The 22577-nt window shown below is 34.5% G+C and overlaps 2 protein-coding genes and 1 long non-coding RNA gene across 4 annotated transcripts in view; 2 read left to right on the forward strand and 1 right to left on the reverse strand.

Annotated features, from left to right (window-relative positions):
* The window catches only part of pax3b (paired box 3b), a 43559-nt gene extending 38542 nt beyond the window's left edge, over window positions 1–5017 (reverse strand). The window contains exons 1-4 of the mRNA NM_001328397.1: window positions 4933–5017; window positions 2691–2926; window positions 2433–2559; window positions 347–499 (exon numbers count right to left, since the gene is read on the reverse strand). Of these exons, the coding sequence (NP_001315326.1) occupies window positions 347–499; window positions 2433–2559; window positions 2691–2926; window positions 4933–5017 (601 nt within the window). The remainder of the gene's footprint in view (window positions 1–346; window positions 500–2432; window positions 2560–2690; window positions 2927–4932) is intronic.
* Window positions 1–22577, forward strand: part of sgpp2 (sphingosine-1-phosphate phosphatase 2) — a 146312-nt gene that overhangs the window by 86862 nt on the left and 36873 nt on the right. Inside the window, exons 5-6 of one of the 2 annotated variants that reach the window (XM_087282287.1) lie at window positions 360–520; window positions 7550–7746. In XM_087282287.1, the coding sequence (XP_087138413.1) occupies window positions 7703–7746 (44 nt within the window). In that variant the 5' untranslated portion in view covers window positions 360–520; window positions 7550–7702. The remainder of the gene's footprint in view (window positions 1–359; window positions 521–7549; window positions 7747–22577) is intronic. The other variant, XM_087282288.1, reaches the window with a different exon arrangement.
* Window positions 9150–11094, forward strand: LOC141377919 (uncharacterized). The gene is made up of 3 exons (XR_015510003.1): window positions 9150–9339; window positions 9396–10191; window positions 10316–11094. It is a non-coding gene; the product is annotated as an uncharacterized LOC141377919 (long non-coding RNA).

The raw sequence follows: 22577 nt of genomic DNA on the forward strand, positions 1-22577 counted from the left end.
GTTTTGCTTGTCTACAAAATGCTTCTTGATATAAGAAATTTTAGATATTTAGTCTAGAAACAAGACAAAAAATCTAAGAAAAGCATTTTGCAGCAGTGTATAACGTAATGGACGCAGGGTCTGAAGGGGTTAAGAGTGTGGAGGATGAGTAAATGAGGCAGAATTTTTTTTAAAACTTGCATGAACTATCCCTTTAAGACATTTACTTATTAAATACAAACTTTTCTATTTCAGTTTCCTCATGTTTAGAGGCTCATCTTCAACACCTACACTCACATTCGCCAACAATTCTGTCTAACAGCTGTTGATATTGAAGTGAAGAGTTTGTAAATGATCATCCACTCACATCTGTCCGCTAGAATCCCCTCGATGCTGTGTGCTCCCCGGTGGGCGTTTTCTTCCCGCTCGCGCCTCTCAATGTCTTCTTCATCCTCCTCTTCCTCCTCCTCGTCAGCTCGAGTGCCAGATCTGCCTCTCATGATGCGGCTTATTGAACTCACTGGGTTGAAGAGTTGAGTGTGTGAGTAATATGGTTGCTTTATACATTTCAGTAATGTGGTTCTGTAATATACTTATATGCTTCAGTAATATACACTAACCGGCCACTTTATTAGGTACACCTGTCCAACTGCTTTTTAATGCAAATTTATAATCAGCCAATCACATGGCAGCAACTCAATGCATTTAGGCATGTAGACATGGTCAAGAGGATCTGCTGCATTTCAAACCGAGCATCAGAATGGGGAAGAAGGGGATTTAAGTGACTTTGAACGTGGCATGGTTGTTGGTGCCACACTGACTGGTCTGAGTATTTTCAAAAACTGCTGATCTACTGGGATTTTCACGCACAACCATCTCTAGGGTTTACAGAGAATGATCCATACAACCATTCAGGCAACAGTATCTCAAATAACCACTCATTACAACCGAGGTATGCAAAAAAAAGCATCTCTGAACGCACAACACGTCCAACATTGACCATCTCATAAACCGCGAATCATCTCAGACTGGTTTCTTTAACATGACGATGAGTTCACTGTACTTAAATGGCCTCCACAGTCACCTAAGCTCATCCAATAGAGCACCTTTAGGATGTGGTGGAACAGGAGAGTCACATCATGGATGTGATGCTGACAAATCTGCAGCAACTGTGTGATGCATGTCAATATGGACCAAAATCTCTGGGAATATTTCCAGTACCTTGCTGAATCTGTCACAAAGGATTAATGCAGTTCTGAAGACAAAAGGGGGTCCATCTCAGTACTAGTAAGGTGCACCTAATAAAGTGGCCGGTGAGTGTATACATCAGTAATAATATGGTTTAGTAATACACTTTATACATACAATAATATGGTCGCTTTACACATTTCTTTTACATTTTAAACATGTTTTTCAAATGTTTTGGTTATAGTCACATTTTGTTGTTCCTGTAACTATTAAAACTGCTGCCAGAGACTATAAGCACTTGAGTTTTTATGGTAGATGTAACAAATACTACATTTTCTATAGTGTAAATTGACAAAATAAGTTTATTTATTATAGATTACAAGAAAATCTATTATAAGAATCTAAAAAGATGTTATAAAATATAGGATATTACAAACACATAACAAACTTAGTGTTTTGTTAAGAGGCTAAATATGAGTGCTCATAAAATTATGTTTGCTGTTTGTTTAAAGTACTTATTTAAATTGAGCTGAAACAACACAATAATTGTGTTTTATTTTGGGACAACTTAACTGTTTTATGTTCATTTCACTTAAATTTGTAAAAACTATTAAGTTTACTTCATTCTTTCATGTTGCCACATTACAAACCACATTTTTTAGTGTGCATGTAACATTCTAAGTTTTCCATAGTGTTAATTGACAAAATATGTTTGTTGTTTATTATAGATTACAAGAAAGTCTATTATAAGAATCTAAAAAGATTATACAAGAAAATTACCAGCACATAACAAAAGTTTAGTGTTTTTTGATGTCTTAAGAGACTAAATATGAGTGCTCATAATTGATGTTTGCTGTTTGTTCAAACTAGGTATTTAAATTGAGCTGAAACAACACTAATTATTGAGTTTAATTTTGGCACAAATTAACTGTTTTATGTTCAATCCACTTAAATTTGTCAAAATTTTTAAGTTAACTTCCTTCATGTTGTTCCAATACAAATCGATTGTGTGGAAACCATTTTTAGTGCATCTAACAAAGTATTTCATTGTGTAAATTGACTAAATATGTTTGTTGTGTAATATAGATTACAAGAAAATCTATATTAAGAATCTAAAAGGAAACTATTACGAACACAAAATTATTTTTTGTCTTAAGAGACTAAAGCAATGTTTGCTTCTCGCTCAAACTACTTATTTCAAATGACCTCCAACAACAAAGTTAGTTAATTAGTTAGCTAGCAAGCCAGTATTGTTCAACTCATACCAGTGGGTACGTTGTTCCGGTCACAGATTCCCTCTTTGAGCAATTTATCCCGAATTTCCCAACTGAATATTCCAGGATTCTCCCGTTTATATTCCTCAACGCGCTTCTCCACATCCGGAGATGTCGTCTGTCAAAAATAATGTAAAAAGTGCCTGATGCTGTTATTTAAATTCAGTCAACATGGTCATCGCTTTCGGTAGACATTCTGCTTTGAATTTGCCCACTTTCCTGGGAAATCCGCTCATCCACGGGCCTCACCTTGGATTTAGTCCCGCCGATGGCTCCAGGCCGGATGGATCCAGTCTCCTGATACCGGCACAGGATTTTGGAGACGCAGCCGTGAGAGACTCTGAGCTGGCGGGATATCACGCAGGGCCGGATTCCGTGATGGGCCATCTCTACTATCTTATGGCGAATGTGGTTGGGCAGAGGCCGACCGTTGATGAAAACTCCCCCGAGCTGGTTGACTCGACCCTGACCCATCGGAGTTGACACTGCATCGAAGCAAATCCAGATGATGTGACGGTGGTGAAATAATCAAAGGAAAAGTTGCAGAAACATGGAAGAAATAAGAGAATTTGTGCATGCATGGCAGAGGCATCTTTGAAGTGTGCTTTTAATGAAGATGTAAGACAATTATTTTAGTCTTTATAGGCTCCATATGAACATGTAGTGCAAATTGTGTATATCACAAATGAAAGTGGTTCTAAAGTTAAAATCTTCTCAACTTACTATTGTACTACTTACATGTAATCAATCAGCTAAGGAAATTAATATAAAATGGATAGAACTGCGTAGAAATCTATCTTTGAAGTGTGCTTTTAATGAAGAGGTGTAAATTATTTTACTCTTAAGGCTCCTTATAAGTTATTTCCCTATGTGTAGCGCTAAAAGAATAAAAAACATCAATTAACAAAAACACAACGATTAATAATTATTATTAAATAACAGCTATTAACAGGAACATGTCCATTTGCTTTAAAGGATAGTGGTTGTGTAGTTTGAATGTCCAATATTTATTCATATTGAAATGTAATCAATAAGCTATGAATACTGAAATAGAAAATACTCTAGAACTGGGTAGAAATGCATGGAAACCAACCTTTCGGTATTGCAGATGCATATTTGAATCGTGCTTTGTATTAAAGAGGGTTTTTTTATTATTCTTTAGGCTCCCTAAGTTATTTTCATAAATGTAGCGCTAAAGATTATATAAAAAATAAAACAAAAAAAGTCCATTTGCTTTAAATGAAAGTGATTGTAAAGTTTGAATCTCCTATTTACGTATATTTAAATGCAATCAGTCAGCTATGGCAATTATAATATAGGCGAAATGCCACTGGGTAGAAATGCATGAAAACCAACCTTTTGTTATTGCAGATGCATCTAAGAAGTGAAGAGATAATCATTATTTTAGTCTTTAGGCTTCCTTTGAAGTTATTTCCCTAAATGTAGCGCTAAAAATTCTAAAAATAAACCAGCTTCAGAAAAACGTATTTGCTTTAAATGAAAGTGGTCATAGATATTTACCTTAGATCTATTAAAAAGTGGTTGCAATGTTAGAATCCCCTACTTTTATACATAATTAAATGTAATCAGATGGCTTTGGAAATTAAACTAAATAGCCTATAACTGAATGGAAATCTTGGGAATTATTGGGAAGGAGAGTTAAATGCATGAAAAACTTTTTTTGTTGTTGTTGAAAAGCAGATGTATCTCTGAAGTGTGCTTTCAATGAAGAGGTAAGACGATTCTTTAAGTTTTTTATAGGCTCCATATGAGTTTATTTCTTTATATCTAGGGCTAAAAAAACTCTAAAAATAAATAAAACAACAAAAAATCATGATGCGATCTTTGCTTTAAATGGAAGTGGTTATAAAGGTCAAATCTCCTATATTTATTCATATTTTAATTTAATCAACCAACTTCGGAAGTTAGCATATAAAAAACCGAGTACAATTTATGTGAATATTGGGAAGGAAAGTTAAATCAACCTGTTGTTGTTGTTGTTGTTGTTGTTGTTGTTGTTGTTGTTGTTGATAAGTTATATCACGTAACAATCATAATCCGACCATTAGTTTTTAAATAATCTTTTTATTATTTTTGGAAAACCAAAACAAATACAGTAATGTAAAGAACGTAATGTAATAATTTAACACGAACACATTTAAAACTTAAGTTAAAAGTTATACAAAGAACACCTAAAGAACATTTATTTCATATTTTTATAATAAAAATCAACATAATGTTGACTGCAATGCATGATTTATTTTTATGTTAGCAAAAGATAACTTAAAAAAACTTACATAATAAAATAATATAGGCTAACAGTTAAAAAAAAGTCTGCATTTGGCCTAAATTACCATTAATTACGATTAAAAATACCTTAGAAAGTATTAAATAACACAGTTAAGTTTTTAAAAAATGATTAAGTATTAGTCTAAATTGCTACTAATAAATACAACGATGTTTTTACGCTTTAAAAAGTAACATAGCCTACCCTCCATGGGGAATCCACTGCGGGGATAGTTTGGAGAGAGTGATGGGCGCATCATCCTGGGAATGGTCCCTGGGAAAGCGGTCATTGCTCCGGGAAAGCGTTGACCAAAATCTTAGGACTTAAAATGCATGTAATATTCCACGATCAATAAACAAAAACAAATAATTAATTTCCGATGATCTTGTAACTATCCCTCGAGGAAAAGAAATGTAGTCTAGGATGAAAAGTTAGTAATCAGATGTAGAATCTCCCCTTGTGTGGTTCCTGCTCGTTGTTCTCATTATGTGAGGAGAATTATAATCGCCGCGTTTTTTGTTATTAAAAGGCGTTTAGGTTGAACTCGAGTTCTCAAACTACTGAGACATTTATGAGTTTGCGGAGCCCTCCTTGTCTATTATTCCAACCGCTCATCTGATTGGCCCACAGAATCCCGTTAGCGAGAGCTGATTGGTCGAAGAAGTACACTTTTGCTTCCTGAGGGTTCCAGTGTGGGATATTATTTGGCCACTTTGTGTTAAAAGATTATACATAGGCTACATTGTACCTAATATATGAAATTATTAGGCTACTTACACAACTATAAATAAATGCTATTTAAATATTACAATAGCTACATTTGTGTGACATTTTATTGGCAAAAAGTTTTAGTGATGGTCCTAGTGATACTTATGTAATATACATATTTAAATAAAAACATCCCCCTCCCAAAATAATAATAATTAAGCCATATTATTTAAATTCACTACTAGGCTAAATGAGATGACTGACTTTGTGGTTTAACACACACACACACACACACACACACACACACGACTTCAATGACATGTGGCCCTTTTGTTGGACTAAAAAAGAAACTTCAAATGTTTTCTTTCTGCCTGCTCGCGCGGACAATGGCGCGCACGCGGGAGGGAAACACGCGGGGAAACGGGGGTCCTTTCACGTGCAAAACACGATTATTCTCTCTTACTTAAAAAGTTAAATCGACGCCAAAGAGGCCGGACCCTGGAGACTGCGACCCAACTATTTAATGGGTATGAGAAGTTAACAGTGTGCGTGTGTGTGTGCGCGTGTTTATAAATGAGTTTCTAGTAGGCTAAATGCATTTACTTCAGGATTATTTATAGAGCACTTTTTGTTCTATCAGATTAAATATGTGTTCTGGATGCATTTTAAATCTGTTGCAAGTAATTTCTTAATTTTACAGAGACTTTAAATCTCTTTATTGTCCTACTTTACAATAAGGTGCCATTAGCTAATGATAGTTATTAATGAACAAGACTTGCACACCATTTATTAATAGTCTAACATTTACAAGCCTAATGCATTCTTAAAATCCAAATTCATGGTTGTAACATCAATGCAACATCATGAACGAACAATGAACAAGTTTATTTCCATTAACTAACGTTAACAAAGAAGAATAAATACTGTAATAAATGCATTGCTTATTGTTTGTTTATGTTATTATGTTAGTAACCTATACATTATTTATTTAAATTCAATAATTCCTTCACTGGCATTACAAATGTATTGCCAAAGCATTTATAAAGTTTACATTAAAGGACACACACACACACACACACACACATATATATATATATATATATATATATATATATATATATATATATATATATATATATATATATAATAGTAAACACAGTAAATAGTAGTGGTGGTGGTGGTAGTAAATAATAACTTTTAAAAATCAGAATAAGTTAATTTACAATCAACATTTATGGATAAAACAGTAATAATAAATAATCATAATAATCAGTATCTACAATGATTAATTTATAATAATCTCTGTATTCATTAACTATACAAATACCTATAAATAAATATACCTATACAGTATAATACGCAGTCTAATATAGAATTCACAGAACGGCGCGATTCTTTGGCGTTCTAAAATTCTAAAGATTCCAAAATAGAACCAAATAGATTCGAAGTGTTTTTAAAACAAAACAATACACGTAGTATTACAGTTTATTAATTATTCTGTATTTAGTTCAAAAAATTATCTATAATTTTGGATGTGTAACATTAAAATTATTTAAAATTGGATATTATTGGCTTTATTTAGAATAATCTCCTCCTTTACAATACACATTGGGTTGTGTTCTATTCAGAACTCAGCTTCAAAAGGTCAAAAGCAGAATGTGATTGGCTGAAAGTGAGCGAGTGGGAACAGGCAGCGGTTTGAAACACAATTCTTTTGAAACACCGGATCCGCGTGTCGAATCCATTTTAGGGGAACAGACCTGGAGCTGAGCCGCGCTCTGATGAGAACTTAATTGGTTATATTGTCAGAGGTCAAATGTCGATATTCTGTAAGCAAATTGTGTCAAAATAATTTGAATCGGTTTGATAATACAGGAAAGTTATTCAAAAGTTTTAAATGTACACAATGGAAGCCAAAAGCGCTTTATGTATCGAATCACTCATGCATAGCCTACATACATGATATAAAGACTGCCATTATAATTACACACAAAATACAAACCTGTAGAAGAATTTAACTTCAGCAACAACACACACAAAATCAGCAGTAGTGAACTTCTTGAACAGTGCAAAAGTTGTTTATGTCATCTGTCTTGTGATCTGTCTTGTCCAGCCTGAGGAAGGTCACCACCCCTTTAACCTCAATTAGATGGGGTTCACTCTGAGAAAACGTAAATCCTCCCCAAAGACAACTTCGGAATCAAATCATCTGTCCTGCATTTGCCGCCACGAGCATATATGAGCTCCAGGCTACAAAAAACAAAGCATGGAGAGCAAACCATCGAGACAACCAGCTGAGACACTTAGCAGGTACTGAAGACGTTTATCATGCTTTTTTCAGAGTTTGGATGGTAAAAGGTCAGCATTACTCAACTTCGGTTGTCTAAGATAGTTGTCAAATTTGCATTCATACAAACAATTTCTTTTTCTTTTTTTTGTTATAACTTCTTATGTTACCATCATTTTCCTTCCTATTTCTGTTTTACATTATAGCAGCATTTTGCCCTACACTGTATGCCCAAAACTCCCAAGGTGCATAGGGCCCCGCAAGGCTCCACAAAATAAATAAATTAATAAAGAAATATATATATATATATATATATATATATATATATATATATATATATATATATATATATATATATATATATATATATATATATTCAGACAACGCAGTAGGTAGTGCTGTCACCTCACAGCGTGAAGGTCGCTGGTTTGAGCCTCAGCTGGGTCAGTTGGCGTTTCTGTGTGGAGTTTGCATGTTTTCCCTGCGTTCACGTGGGTTTCCTCTGGGTGCTCCGGTTTCCCCCACAGTCCAAAGACAGTAAATTGGGTAAGCTAAATTGTCCGTAGTGTATGAGTGTGTGGGGATGTTTCCCAGAGATTGGTTGCGGCTGGAAGGGCATGTAATGTGTAAAAAACGTGCTGGATAAGTTGGCGGTTCATTCCACTGTGGCGACCCCGGATTAATAAAGGGACTAAGACGAAAATAAAATGAATGAATTAATATTCATTTAGAAAATATTCATATTAGGTACATCTTACTAGTACCGGTTTGGACCCAATTTTGCCTTCAGAACTGCTTTAATCCTTCGTGGCATAGATTCAACAAGGTACTGGAAATATTCCTCAGAGACTTTGGTTCATATTGACAGGATAGCATCACACAGTTGCTGCAGATTTGATGGCTGCACATCCATAATGCGAATTTCCCGTTCCACCACATCCCAAAGGTGCTCTATTGGATTGAGTTCTGGTGACTGTGGAGGCCATTTGTGTACAACTGAGTACAACTCATTGTCATGTTCAAGAAACCAGTCTGAGCATGGAAAATATTCTCTGTAACCCTAGAGATGGTTGTGCTTGAAAATTCCAGTAGATCAGCAGTTTCTGAAATACTCAGACCAGCCTGTCTGGCATCAACAACCATGCCATGTTCAACGTCTCTTAAACCCCCTTTCTTACCCATTCTGATGCTCGGTTTGAACTGCAACAGATCTTCTTGACCATGCCTAAATGCATTGAGTTGCTGCCATGTGATTGGCTGATTTTATATATATATATATATATATATATATATATATATATATATATATATATATATATGTGTGTGTGTGTGTGTGTGTGTGTGTGTGTGTATGTATTATATATATGAAGGCTCTTTTAGGCAAGGCTTCAAATTGTAAACTCTTTTTTAATGTTTAATTTTTATTGAATGGAAATCATTGTGTTCTTCCAAAGAAGTTTGGTGCTGCACTGTAAAAAGCAATTTGTTGACTTTACTTTAAAAAAAGAAAGTAACATAAATGAATTGCAATTATAAAATGTAAAAAATGCTGGGTTTCACACAACTCGTTCATGTTGACCCAACACAAATCAATTAAGTTAACTTTACAATTTTAAGTTGATTGAACATAAAACAGTTAAGTTGTCCAAAATAAATCTCATGAAATGTGTAGCTTCAACTCATTTTAAACAAGCAGCAAAACATTTTTTATCAAGTGTAAGGACTTCTGTAATTATGGTAGAAACAAAAGCAGTAGTTTCACATTCCTACAAATGACACGACAGCAACACTTTTCTTCATTGTCATCATTTATTAGCCAGCTGAGAGGTGCGTTTTTGTATGTAAACAAAAGAAGTTCAATGTGCAAATACAATTCAAACAGGTTTCACAACAGTTATTGAGGCATACTAGTTAAAAACCACACAATTGCTAATCTCTAATAAACATATCACAGAGTATATAAGGGCTGTGTACAAAGCCCGGGACCCTACGCAGTGTTACTAAGAGGGCAGGAGTGCATTAGGGAAGTATAATCATCCCAGGCAGTAACACTGGGTTCAGGTTATATTACTGTGTCGAGGAAACAGACGTGTATGATCAAAATATATGTGCACATCAGGCCTGATGGTCCACACAGTCACAGCGATAGCGGTACGATGAGATCCAGGGAAAGTCACATTAAATATTATGGAATCACTTTACATATTTTGATCGTCATTCTTTACAGATTGGTTGTTATTTGAACAAGTTACCATTTCAGGCTCACATAAATAAAGCATTTGGATCACGATAAAGGACAACAGCGTCTACTTTTCTGATCCGCATCCCTGTTGAAAAGACCAACATGTATTGGGTTTTGAAAGCTGGTTCCTGGTATTGCACGCTGGTGTGCTGTTTTAGCTCTTTTAAAGGGGCCGTTCACCCAGAATTAATGTTCTGCTATCATTTAATCAATGTTTAATCAAATTGTTACAAACATGTTTGAGTTTCTTCTGTTGAGCATGAGCATAAATCCGGGGGGGGCGTATAAAAAATTATTTAAAAAAATAAAAATTGCACTCTCTATTGTGGAAAATATACAGTTGGAGTTAGAATTATTAGCCCCCCTGTTTATTTTTGTCCCCCGATTTCTGTTTAACATAGAGAAGATTTTTTCTAAACATTTCTAAACATAATAGTTTTAGTAACTCATTTATAATAACTGATTTATTTTATCTTTGCTATTATGACAGTACATAATATTTGACTAGATATTTTTTAAGACACTTCTATACAGCTTAAAGTGACATTTAAAGGCTTAACTAGGTTAATTAGGGTAATTAGGCAAGTTACTGTATAACAATTGTTTGTTCTGTAGACATTTGAACAAAAAAAAATAGCTTAAAGGGGCTAATAATTTTGTCTTTAAAATGGAGTTTAAAAAATTAACAACTGCTTTTATTCTAACCGAAATAAAAGAATAAGACTTTCTTCAGAGGAAAAAATATTGTCAGACATACTGTGAAAATTTCCTTGCACTGTTAAACATAATTTGGGAGATATTAAAAAAAGTTAAAGGGGGGGCTAATAATTCTGACTTGTATGTATGTATACCTGCGATAATTGTGTAAGTAGAAAAACTGCATTTAGAAACAGTTGAGTTCCCCCTCCCCTTCCTCGCAGTGGTTTGGCCCACCGCCTTTTTCCCAGTGCATCTCACCTACTCTACACATGAGTCAGGTGTGGCTGCGGCTCAGTTAATGTTGAACTCCAGTATGGAGGGCATTTTATTTCCTTTAACTAAAGCGATTCTCTTCAGTGTAGCTGATGCGGACTCCCTCATTAATTATTTGTGGCAAAAATGCTGATTACCAGTGTAATTTTCCATGAATCTGCTATAATAGCCAATAAAATATTACTTACAAGGTATCCGCGGGAGCTTAAAAAGTCTTAAATGTCTGAAATCTCAAAAGCTAAATTTTAGGACTTAAAAAGTAAAAAATATTGTGTTTAATAGTCTTTTTTTAAGGGTCTCAATGTTCCTTTATTAATGTATAGCTACTCAATCTTGCCAATAACACACATACAATCACCAACAATCCCAATCTCAATAAAACTTTAATTCATTCATTTTCTTTTCGACATAGTCCCTTTAATATTCAGCGAAATGAACCACCTCAATAAAACTTTTATCTTTTTATTTAAAAATAGCATTTATTTACTGCTAAGGATACTGACCGGACAATCTTTATTATTATTATTGTAGACTGACGTAATTGGCAGATATGTTTTGTTGTATTCTTGCTAAGGGATAATAGTCTTTTTTATTATATTTGAAAATTTATAAAAAATATGCAAACAAAATTATTATTGTAACATTAAATGTATTCAATTTTGATCATGTTTTGATAGGGCTAGTAAAAAATATTTTCTAACTTGGATATTTTAAAAAAATCCTTAAGATTTAGCCCTTTATAAGACTAAATTTCATTCATAATGGTCTTAAAATGTCTTATATTGAATTTTCATGTGAAACCTGCAGAAACCCTGTACTTGGTTAACGTTAGCTTGTTGCATAGTGCACTGCAATTAAAATACCAAATAGGTTTCCCATGCATTGCTTTATTTGTGACGACTTGGCATAATGTTAACTAAACATTTACGGCCTCAGTTAGCATATTGTTTAGCTGTACAGTTACTAAATGAGCACTATTATTTGTGTCCCCTTCAAAAATTGCTCATGAAAAGTTTTATATTTATCGTCCGCCTCTACTGTTAAATTAAATTTACACCCATGCTGTTGAGCACAATGATAAACTGAAGAACGCTGGAAAAATAACCGCATTTGACCATTGATTTCCATAGTATTTTTTAACTTTACTATTAATGTCAATGGATTTTTTTCCAAAATTTTTCAGAAGAAATAAATACTAAAACAATTTTAATTTTTGGATAAATTATTCCTTTAACTAACCTAACCGCAATACTGATAGCAGCTTCCTAAAAATAAATAAAATTTTAAAAAAGCTGTTTTTTAGATATTTTTAAGGATGTCTATTAAAATTTTAAATAAAAAAATTAAATGCTATTTATACTGTGATGGCACAGCTTAATTTTCAGCATTATTACTTTATTTTCAGCATTTATATGGATTTGCTCTTCAGTGTTTGGACTTTCAGCAGTGAAATTAAATCACACTGAACTGAACTCTGAAAACTGGACTGACACCGTTTCAGTTTAGTAGAACTTCTATGTTAAGCTGCTGTGGCACAATTTACATTGTAAAAGCGCTATAGAAATAAAGAAAGATGAATATAAATCCTTCAGAAACTATAAAAATATTTATCAGTGACATTTTGTGAAAAAGGTGCTACTTTTTTTTCAGGATTAAATGATAAAATATTCAACAGAGCATATAGAAACATAAATCTTTCATGTTGTTCATACATTGATGAACATCTGTATTGTCACTTTTGAACAATTGTGCCCACAAAACCAAGTCAGTTTCTTGTAATTTGGATTATGCATCATTTGAAAAGCAAAATAAATAAGCTTTATATTGATTTATGATTCGTTTTGATAATATTTGGGTTGAGAACTGTTGAGAATCTGGAATCTGAGAGTGCAAAAAATATATAATTATTGAGAAAATTGCATTTTAAGTCATTAAAATTAAGGGAAAAAATGTTTTTTTAAGATATTTGCAGTAGGAAAATTCATGCAATATGATCTTTATCTAATATCCCAATGACTTTTGGCATATAAAATCAATAATTCTAACCCTTACCCTATATTATGTTGCATTTCTAAGACTTTTTAAGGTTTTTGTGGTCCAAAGTCATAACAGAATGCATCCTTCCTCAGTAAAAACATCAGTTTGCTTTCAACAAAATATCCACAAACACTATTATGTTGGTCATGTCAACAGGGATTAAAAAGGCAGTTCAAATCATGAACCATAATTTAAAACCACATATATATTGCCCAAAATAATGGCAGGAGGAGCTGTGAAGCTGGTATAACACTACTGCTGCGGTACACTACCCTACATTCTGTACAGTGCTTCTTTAACACTCAAGAACACAACTTATACATGTCTAAATCACTGCTGCAATAAATCCAAACCCCTCTACATTTACTGTATAAACCGTCCTGTAAGCAAAACCACACATTACAAAACATCATCACAGTTTTCGACCAGCAGAGGGCAGTCCTGTTTTGATTTGTTTTAAACAAAACTTATCAAATATCGACACAGTTATACAAAATTCATTTCTTAATTCCTTTTCAAAACGCTCAATACCTTCAATAAACAAATCAGTGAATAAAAAATTAAAGGCACAAGAGATCATTACAAGAAATCGTTCAGTGTTAAGGATTCACCCACCCTCGTGTTGTCACTTAGCCTAGTTGTCAGGAAGACATGAGAGTGAGGTGAATTTCAACATCAGGTGGACTATTCCCTTAACAGAGTACGATCCATCAAGTTCGTCTACCATTCTTAACAGAATGGCATTTTCCCTAATAGAGGGAAGTGTAAATGTTTTGGTCATTAAATGTCATTAATCATTGTCATAAAACGATTAAAAGTGCAGTCACATTAGCATTTGGCTAGCAATTAATTGTAGTTGTTATATAAGTATAGCCATGAATGTTTTTGCTTGATTCTTTTGTAAGTCTAACTTACAAAGACTGACAAACCGGAAGATTTGATCTGAAATCTGAATAGCTACCCACAGAAACTTTAAGAAACGTTTAGCTCACAATTTTGACTGTTGTAGTTTTGAGGGGAAAATATGGTAGAATATTAGATATTAAAGTTTGTGATGTAAACGTGGATGGTTAAAAACACAAGTGTTGAATTTTAAGTAAAAATCGATTTATGCAAGTTTGGCCCTTGCCATTCTGAGCTTGCATCTAGCATCTCAATGACAGTTTATATGCTTTTTCACAACTACTTACTGAATTGTATGTGTGTATCTTGTAATTATGACTTAATTGTGAGATATAAATTCACAATTGTGACAATAAAAGTCAGGCTTGCAAGATCTAAACTGAAATTTTAAATATAATCATGTATAAACCAAGAATTAAGTGACTTATGACAAAAAAAAAAGTCACAATTACATGAAATTGTAAAAATAGAGTTAGTGGAAATACCCAGCAGGCACACAATATCAAAAGACAATAATATTAGGTTAGATTTAGGTTGTGACGTAAGGTGACCAAAGTTCAATGTCTAGCCAGCGTCTGAGTACAGTACATTATTTGGACGTCCAATAATGATGTTAAATGACAGTGATATTGACGTCAAATACTGACATTTATTCATTATAAATGACCACCAAAATCAAATGTCTGATAGACGTCATAGTGGTAACGTCCACACAATGTCAAGCTGCAACATCATTAGACGTTGATATTTGGTTGATTTTAGGTTGTGTTGGCAAGTGACCAAAACCCAACGTCGAGCCAACATCTTAAACCAACGTCATATTGCCGTCAAACATTGATATTTATTCAGCAGGTTTGGCAACCAAAATCCAACATCTGATAGCTGTCATAGTGGTAACATCCACAAAACGTCAAGCTGTAACATTATTAGACGTTGATTTTTGGTTGATTTTAGGTTGTGTTGGCAAATGACCAAAACCCAACATCATATTGGTGTCAAACACTGACATTTATTCATCAGATTTAGCAACCAAAATCCAACGTCTGATAAACGTCATAGTGGCAACATCCACAAAACGTCAAGCTGTAACATTATTAGACATTGATTTTTGGTTGATTTTAGGTTGTGTTGGCAAGTGACCAAAACCCAACATCATATTGGCGTCAAACACTGACATTTATTCATCAGATTTAGCAACCAAAATCCAACGTCCGTCAGACGTCATAGTGTTAACGTCCACACATCAAGCTGTTAAATCATTAGGCGTTGATTTTAGGTTGGACATTGACATTTGCCTGACGTTGGGTTCTGACGTCAACTCAATTTTATTTCCAAACAAAATGCTACATTCACACCATGTTGGGGTACAGCATCAATCTGACATCATGGTGACGTCCTTGCCTGCTGGGTAAAGCCAGTATTGAATGTAAACGTCTGAAAATATGACTTTTTTCAAAATAATGTAATTAAAAGTTGCAATTTTATTATGTATTTATCCTGCAAACATTTGCTGAACAATGGTAATATGACTGCTTTATTAAAGGGATAGTTTACGAAATTTAAAAAATGACCTTATCAGTGATTCACAATCAAGTGATTCCAATATGAAATTAATTTACTTATGTTGAACACAAAACAAGATATTATCAAATAATGTTAGGGAAAGAAGCTGCCATTGACTTCCATAGTAGAAAACAATGGAAGTGAATGACTTTTTTTCCCCAAACATTCTTCAGCATATCTTCGTTTGGGTTCAACAGTATAAAAGGAAACTCAAATATGTTTGATGATGAATAAATAATGCCAGAATTGTATTATTTGGCTGAGCTATCCCTTTAAGCCTAACAATATATTGACTATACAACAATGGCTAGTTAGAATTAGCTTTGCAAGTTAACAAACCGCAGTTAGCTGGATGAATATACTCTTTCACCAGTTTGTGACATCCAATACAAACGACCTACAGGAGAGATTTGAAATTTCATAAGTGGGTCAGTAAACACTTGAAAGCACCTCTTGGCTGCAGTCCCAGCGTGGGAGTCTTTCTTATCGATTTGTCTATGGATCCTGCATCCTGTCATTGCAAGGACACTGCAAAACTAGCTGCTCCTCAGGTGTCGGATTCCTGTCCGCTAACAGAGATCTCTTCAAGAACCAATGCTTTTTACATGAAGCATCATCATATCAAATACCCTTCATAAAATGCTGATCTGCCATTGCTCGATAGAGAAATGGAAGAAATGGAGAAACCAGCACCACTTATTTGATTAACAAAGACTCTTTCTTAGGGCAAAAGAAAGAAAGTTGACCATTTGTTCAAGCGTCTAGCAGCTAGTTTTATTCTAAACTAGATTCTGCACATCACAGGTTGGTGTAGTACGAATGCATTGTGATGCTACGCACATTAAAAGCACACAGGCGATAGCAAAAAGAGATTGTCAGTTAAGTTTCACCGTGATATAAATGCATAGGTGAAGTGGAGAACAAAGAGGTGGTAAAAAAAACTCACGATTTAAATAGTAAAGCTATTAGTACTTAAGAACACAAGTAGCTTATGATACAGCATGTGGATGATAACATCCAAAGGCGATTTGCTAGATTATCGTCCAACAACTGCACAGAAGTGAACCGACCTACCAGATATTAGTAGGGAATTAATACAAAATAATAATAGTTTGACTTATTTGGTTTGAGGGGGGTCCAAAAGTGTTAGACCTGATTGAAAATGGGATCTTTTAAAGATTAAATAAAACTGAAGGAGGATAGAAAAGAAAAACTTAAATCGTAAACCGGGTGGTAGGTCAGGGGTGTCCGAACTCGGTCCTGGAGGGCCAATGTCCTGCATAGTTTAGCTCCAACTTCCTTCAACACACCTCTCTAGAAGTTTCTACGAGCTTGGTTAGCTGGTTCAGATGTGTTTAAATGGGGTTGGAACTAAAATATGCAGGACATCAGCCCTCCAGGACTGATGTTTTGCAACACTGGCCAATTTTATTTAATTAGATACTGGGCAATGTCTCAATGAAAACATATGCTGGGTTCCACAGAATCGGAAAGAGACCAAAATCCAACATCAAGCCAACATCTCAAACCAATGTCATATTGATGTCAATTACTGACATTTATTCAGCAGGTTTGGCAACCAAAATCCAATGTCTGCTAGATGTCATAGTGGTAACATCCACACAACATCAAGCTGTAACATCAATAGACGTTGATATTTGGTTGATTTTAGGTTGAACATTGACATTGAGTTCTGACGTCAATTCGATTTTCATTTCCAAACAAAATGCAACATTCACATGATGTTGGGGTACAGCATCAATCTGACATCATGATGACATCCTTGCCCGCTGGGTAAAGCCAGAAAATATAACTTTTTCTCAAAATAGTGAGATTAAAAATTGGAATTTTGTTATGTATTTCTTTATCCTGCAAACTTTTGCTAAACAATGGTAATAATACTCCAGGGGTGTTCAAACTTGGTCCTGGAGGGCTGGTGTCCTGCATAGTTTAGCTCCAACCTTCTTCAACACACCTCCCTGGAGATTTCTAGTTTACCTAGAAAGAGTTTGATTAGCTTGTTTAGGTGTGTTTAATTGGAGTTGAAAATAATATGCAGAACATCAGACCTCCAGGACCAAGTTTGGACACCCCTGGTTAAGTTGTTTTGCAACACTCTGCAATTTTATTTAATTAGATACTGGGAAATGCCTCACTGTAAAAAAAAAAAAAAAAAAAAAAATATATATATATATATATATATATATATATATATATATATATATATATATATATATATATATATATATATATATATATATATATATATATAACAAATGCTGGGTTCTACAGAATCAATTTGAGTTGGCACAACATGAAGGAATTAAGTTTTTACAAATTTAAGTGGATTGAACATAAAACAATTAAATTTTCCTCCCAAAAAAAGTCAAGAATTGTGTTGTTCCAGCTCAATTTAAATAAGTAGTTTGAACAAACAGCAAAGTTTACTTTTGAGTGTGGATAAAAGTGGCAAATGCATAAATGTACCTTGAAAGGAATAGTTCACCCAAATATAAACATTCCTAGGTGAGTGATGAGATGCTTACTCCACGAGACACAAGATTGTTTTCACGAAAACGAGATGAGATTTGTACACTTTCTAAAAAATCTGCAATAAGGAAAAGAAAAAAAAAAAAAAATATATATATATATATATGCAAAATAGTCTTTCATTCAACTGAAAATAAAATCACAAAATGCAAAACACTTTAGGTGCTTTTTTTTATAAACTTGTAATGAATGTTATTTTACTGTAATTAAGGACATGCAAACACTGCAAAATATTTTGCTAATATACAAACAGAAAATAGACATGAGATCTCGTCACACCCCTAAAAATTACCCAATAATTTACTCATCCGCAATCCTATCCTTTATGCAATCTCATAGAAAAATTTGTAACTTTTTGATTTAGTGTCTAATTAATATTTTTATGACCACTTTCATACATTTTAGTATGATTTGCTCATCTCCCAATGATGGTTGGGTTTGGGGGCAGGCCTGCTTTTAAAAATCGTACATTTTCGTACAAATGAAATTGTACGAATTTATACAAATTTGCCACTTTTCTGACAAAACGTAAAATAGATTTGTTTTCTCATGAGATCTAGCTGGTGTATATGACTTTACACTGTCAGACGAACACAGTCGGAGTACTTTTACACATTATCCTGGCTCCTCCATACTGTATAATGTTGTTGGGTAGTGGTCCTTTTTTGTAGCTTTCAAAAGCACATAAATTCATTGTAAAACTCAAATGTTACTAGGGCGTTAACACATTACTTATGAAGGGGATCGTTGTGCATTGAAACAAAAATATTTCTAATTTCTAATTCTAAACTCAGTCAATGACTTCCGATGTCTGCCGAATGCAAATTAATTTAAACATATTTTAGGCTGACCTCATATGTACCTAATGTAAGACGCATGATGTAAAGCAATGGTCCTCAACCACTGGGCCGCGGACCTGTACCGAGCCACAGAATAAATCATTAATCATTTCTGTTTTATTTATTATCTGAGTCTGAACTATCTTTTATTTTGAAAAATGACCATATTCTCTTGCTTACATCTCAGTCACTTGAACGCCCAAATTTAAACCACAAGCACCAAAATGAGTCTTTGGAAAGTTTCTTTGCTAAGGGAAAAGGCCCAGCGAAGGATCTGCAAACTGCCAAGAAACAGACCCACAACCCATTTGTCAACAAATCAGGTCGTACCCAAACGTGTGTACCCAAACACCATGTTTGTGCACAAAGATCAACTGCTGGAGATCGCAAATGACTATGGCCTTTTAGGGGCCGTTCACATGCCTTATATGTGGAGGAAATTACACAGCACTGCAGTGTTTGGGTGTTCAGTGTTCGTCTGAGATAATAAGTCTACCGAAATGTGTACATTCCATACAAATTATAAAGCTGATTGGTCAGTTCTTGCTATGTGACTCATTGTATGCTTGCAGCGTTCATTCAACTGCGTGAGTCTGGAAGGCGCGAGTGCGTCAGGTCACCTCCATGAGCTAGCCACGCACCTCCATTGGAAATAACGAACTTGCAAGAACTCTAGAAAAAAAATTGTATCAGAGTGACAGCAATGTTTTGTCAGAGAAACCAACCCCTGTCTGCGGTAAAAGGTAAAATTGTCAATCGTTAAGCGGTCCGCGGTGATAAAAAGATTGGGGTAAGATGCATTCATAGAGTTAGTTCTAAAAATAGAAACATCTCCTTTATTTAATGTAATAGAGTAACGGCAAGCCAGCTAGTTTTCTTGTTTGTTGTCGTCTTCTGTGGTAAAAAATGCTGGGTTCCCCCAGTTATGTTGTCCTAACAGAAAACAATCAAGTTAACCTAAGCGTTTTTACAAATTCAGATGGATTGAACATAAAGATATTAAGTTGTCCCTAACAAAACGTAAGAATTGTGTTGTTTTATGTGGCTAGAAGGACATCCGCCGCATAAAACCTATATTAGAGTAATTGGCAGTTCATTCCACTGTTGCGACTCCTGATAAATCAGGGACTAGGCAGAAGGATAGTGAGTGAATGTGGTGTTTCATCCATTCATTTTCCTTCGGCTTAGTCTTTTTATTCTTTAGGAGTCGCCACAGCGGAATGAACCGCCAACTTATCCAAAATATGTTTTACACAGGGGATGCCCTTCCAGCTGTAACCCAACCCAAACACACACTCATCCACATACACACAGTACGGCCAATTTAGTTTATGTAATTCACCTATACGCATGTCTTCGGATTGTGGGGAAAACCGGAGCACCCGGAGGAAACCCACACTAACACGGGGAGAACATGCAAACTCCACACAAAAATGCCGGGACTCGAAGGCAACAGTGCTAACCACTGAGCCACCCCTGTGTTGTTTCAACTTATTTTAAATAAGTAGCTAAACTAACTTTTGGATGAATTGTGTGGTGTTTCACCCAAGATGTGTCTATTTCCAAAAGTTGTCCAAAACATGCATTCGACAGTCACCTGAAGTTGGTGATTTATAACTTTATAATTAAAAAAAAATAATACTTTTGTTTCAAAAACACATCAATGTGCTTAATAAGACATGCATTAACCACCTGCAGCTTTTAGAAACTTTAAATAAAGGGTAAATACCCACCACCATTATAGAGCAATGGAGAGCTAGGATGAAGTTTAAAACTGCTTTAATTGTGTTCGTCTGACAAGAAAGCCATACACACCGATGACTTGTGGGTGAGTAAACTGACATTTAAATTCATTTTTTGGGGTGAACTATTCCTTTAAGCAGTGCAAATGTTATCAAATAATGCAAAGTAGATACATTTTCATTAGGTCTCCCATACTTTTGGACCTCGCTCTTTATAATGGCCCTACCACCAAAGTCTGAACGCCACTGCACTAGAAACCAAATATCAAACAGCAGCTGTGCTCAGATTCTGCACAGACTTTCACCAACATATTTGTTTTTGCATGAAGTTTAACCAACTGTTGCTTCTGGTGATTGTTAGTGAATGTGTAAAGTCAGTTCTTCTCAAGCTCACACACAGGTGTCCCAGTAGAAGAACTACAGGTAGGGCAGTGGTCAAACACGAAGAGCTGCACAACACAGGACATTAAGTAGATGATCATGCGCACACTTCTATAGCCAGCTGTGCTAGTGGTTCTGGGTCAGTGTGGTCACATCAGGTTCTGTATCCCAAAATCTGGCGTGGCATTCAATGTGAGCGACATTTTGCAACCTGCAGACACTCCCAATAGTTGCAGACTTTGCACTCCTTGTAGAGAAACGTCAGCCTGTACTGGTAATTGTAATGCATTAAATACTTCTATACCTAATGTATGTTTACCATTGCAATCACTACCAGTGTATTTTCAAGTTTACTAGTTGAGTAAATACTGTGTGGATTCCAGATGTTTTTGTGGAACACTTCATCTAAGGTTCCATTAGTTAACATTATGTACACTCTAAGAAATGCTGGGTCATTTAAACCCATGGGTAAAATATGGACAAAGCCAAACATTGGGTTAAATTATTAATTTAATTAAAACAAAAGTACCCTAGCTGTTGGTTTAGTTTATATTTTTACCCAGAATTGGGTTGAAATAACCCAGCATTTTAGGGTGTATTAGTTAACATGAACTAACGATGAAAAATATGTTATTTAAAGTTAACCAATACATGGTTAAAAAAAACAAAACAACACTCTTTTAATATTATTATTCTGATAATATACTAACAATGAACAGATCAGCTTGACAATTATTATACTCTAAGTTGTTTTAACTCAACATTGGGTCAAATATGGACAAACCTGCCCATTTGGTTCAAAAGTGTCATTTAAATTTAAGAAAAAAAGTAACCCAATGTTTGATTTCTCTATATTTGACCAAATGGGGTTGTTTTAACTCAACATTGGGTCAAATATGGACAAACCAGCCCATTGGGTTTAAAAGTGTCATTTAAATTTAAGTGGACACAGTAACCGAATGTTGAATTTCTCCAAATTTGACACAATGGGGTTGTTTTAACTCAACATTTGTTCAAATATGGACAAACCTGCCCATTTGGTTCAAAAGTGTCATTTAAATTTAATTAAAAAAGTAACCCAATGTTAGATTTCTCCATATTTGACCCAATGGTGTTGTTTTAACTCAACATTTGTTCAAATATGAAGAAACCAGCCCATTGGGTTTGAAAGTGACATTTAAATTTAAGTGGAAGAAGTAACCGAATGTTGGATTTCTCCTTATTTGACACAATGGAGTAGTTTTAACTCAACATTTGTTCAAATATGGACAAACCTGCCCATTTGGTTCAAAAGTGTCATTTAAATTTAAGAAAAAAAAGTAACCCAATGTTGGATTTCTTCATATTTGACCCAATGGGGTTGTTTTAACTCAACATTGGGTCAAATATGGACAAACCAGCCCATTGGGTTTAAAAGTGTCATTTAAATTTAAGTGGACGCAGTAACCGAATGTTAAATTTCTCCATATTTGACACAATGTGGTTGTTTTAACTCAACATTGGGTCAAATATGGAAAAACCAGCCCATTGGGTTCAAAAGTGTCATTTAAATTTAAGTGAAAAAAGTAACCCAATGTTGGATTTCTCCATATTTGACCCAATAGGGTTGTTATAACTCAACATTT

The sequence above is a fragment of the Danio rerio genome, chromosome 15 (genome assembly GCF_052040795.2).
Source record: "Danio rerio strain M-AB ecotype USA chromosome 15, GRCz13ab, whole genome shotgun sequence".
NCBI classification, from domain to species: Eukaryota; Metazoa; Chordata; class Actinopteri; order Cypriniformes; family Danionidae; genus Danio; species Danio rerio.